Genomic DNA, 1,389 nt, shown 5'->3' with positions numbered 1-1,389 from the left:
CCCGCCGCCCTGCCACGAGAGCTGCGCCCAGCGACCGAGCAGCCGCCGCCTCTGCGTTGCGCAGGTGGGCGGCCGACGGGCAGTGCAAGTCCAACCCGGGGTACATGCATGACTCGTGCAAGTACTCGTGCTGGGAGTGGCGCGCGCGCGCCTCCAGTGCCCGCCACCACTTGCCCGGCCGACACTCTGACCCTGCTGCCGCCAGGTTCGAGCACCGGCGAAAGGCGTACCCGGACGCGCCGATCGACAAGAACTTTCACTGCCACAACTGGGCCGCCAAGGGCGAGTGCCTTTCCAACCGCGCCTTCATGGCCACCACCTGCCCCGAGTCGTGCAAGGACAAGTACGAGGACGAGAAAGACGAGCCGCCGTCCAAGCCGCCGGCGCGCACCGCTCACCGCGCCCTGGCCGGACCGCCGCCCGGCCACCGGGAGGACGGGCGCCACCACCCGAGATGCATCGCGTCGCCAGTGCTCCGTGCAGCTGTCCTGTAGCCGCCGAGCCGTCCCTGAGCCGTCCCTCGCTCTCCCGCAGACGAGCCCTCAAAAGAAGAAGAAGAGGAAAAAGAAGAAGAAGGGCGAGCCGAAGGAGGAGCTCTAGCGCAGGGGCGCCCCATCCATCGACGCCACATGCGCTCAGTAGGTCACATCTCACTCACTCTCTCTCTCTCTCTCTCTCTCTCTCTCTCTCTCTCCCTCTCTCTCTCTCTCTCTCTCTCCCTCTCTCTCTCTCTCCGCTGACTCCCACTCCCAATCTACACCAACTTCTCTCTCTTACACGCCAATTGTTGGCCTCGTTCCACCGCGGGCGGAGAGCGCCGGCGGCGGGGGCCGGAGCGGCGGCCCTGGGCGGCGGCTGCCGGCTCGTGCCGCCTCCAGTCCACGTGCGCGCGTGGTGCGGCTCACCCATCCGAGTTCCGACACCCCGTCGCTCGCACGTCGGACACCGACGTCGTAGTAGTCGTCACAACGTCAGCGCCTCACACGGGACACAGCTCACACGCGTGATCACGCGCCGCCTTGCCCTTGGAGCCTCTCTCGCACCACGCACGTCTCACGATAAATAAATAAAAACGGTCGAACTCTGAGACGAGATGGGACATGTGTCCCCGCCCTGCACGATCTTGGTCCGTGTGCATCTTCAATCGTCTCACGAGCGGAAGTCACAGAGAGTCTCAGGCTAGTTCCATTTCACTGTGGCACAGCTCGCGTTACAAAACCTTGATTTTGACCATTGCGCGAAAAAGGTACATCTCGGTGCCTTCCAGAGGCAGCTGCGAACCCGCCGAGTGGACGGCGGCACACAGCAGGTGGCGCTGTGTGCCGCCGTCTACTCGGCGGGTTCGCAGCTGCCTCTGCGCGTCCTGGGTATGTACCTTTGTTGCGCGCC

General features: G+C 64.8%; 1 protein-coding gene across 1 annotated transcript; it reads left to right on the top strand.

The window, feature by feature from the left end:
* Nucleotides 1-64: 64 nt before the first annotated feature.
* EMIHUDRAFT_124890 (hypothetical protein) lies at nucleotides 65-600 on the top strand (the record flags this gene model as incomplete). Its single annotated transcript, XM_005761537.1, has 2 exons — nucleotides 65-470; nucleotides 535-600. Coding segments are annotated over 2 exons (472 nt in total), but the record flags the coding sequence as incomplete, so codon positions are not given.
* Between the last annotated feature and the right edge of the window lie 789 nt (nucleotides 601-1,389).

This window comes from Emiliania huxleyi (genome assembly GCF_000372725.1).
Source record: "Emiliania huxleyi CCMP1516 unplaced genomic scaffold EMIHUscaffold_7021, whole genome shotgun sequence".
Classification (NCBI taxonomy): Eukaryota; Haptophyta; order Isochrysidales; family Noelaerhabdaceae; genus Emiliania; species Emiliania huxleyi.
Note: the sequence above shows the minus strand (reverse complement) of the source record. Positions and strands in the feature narration are given on the sequence as shown.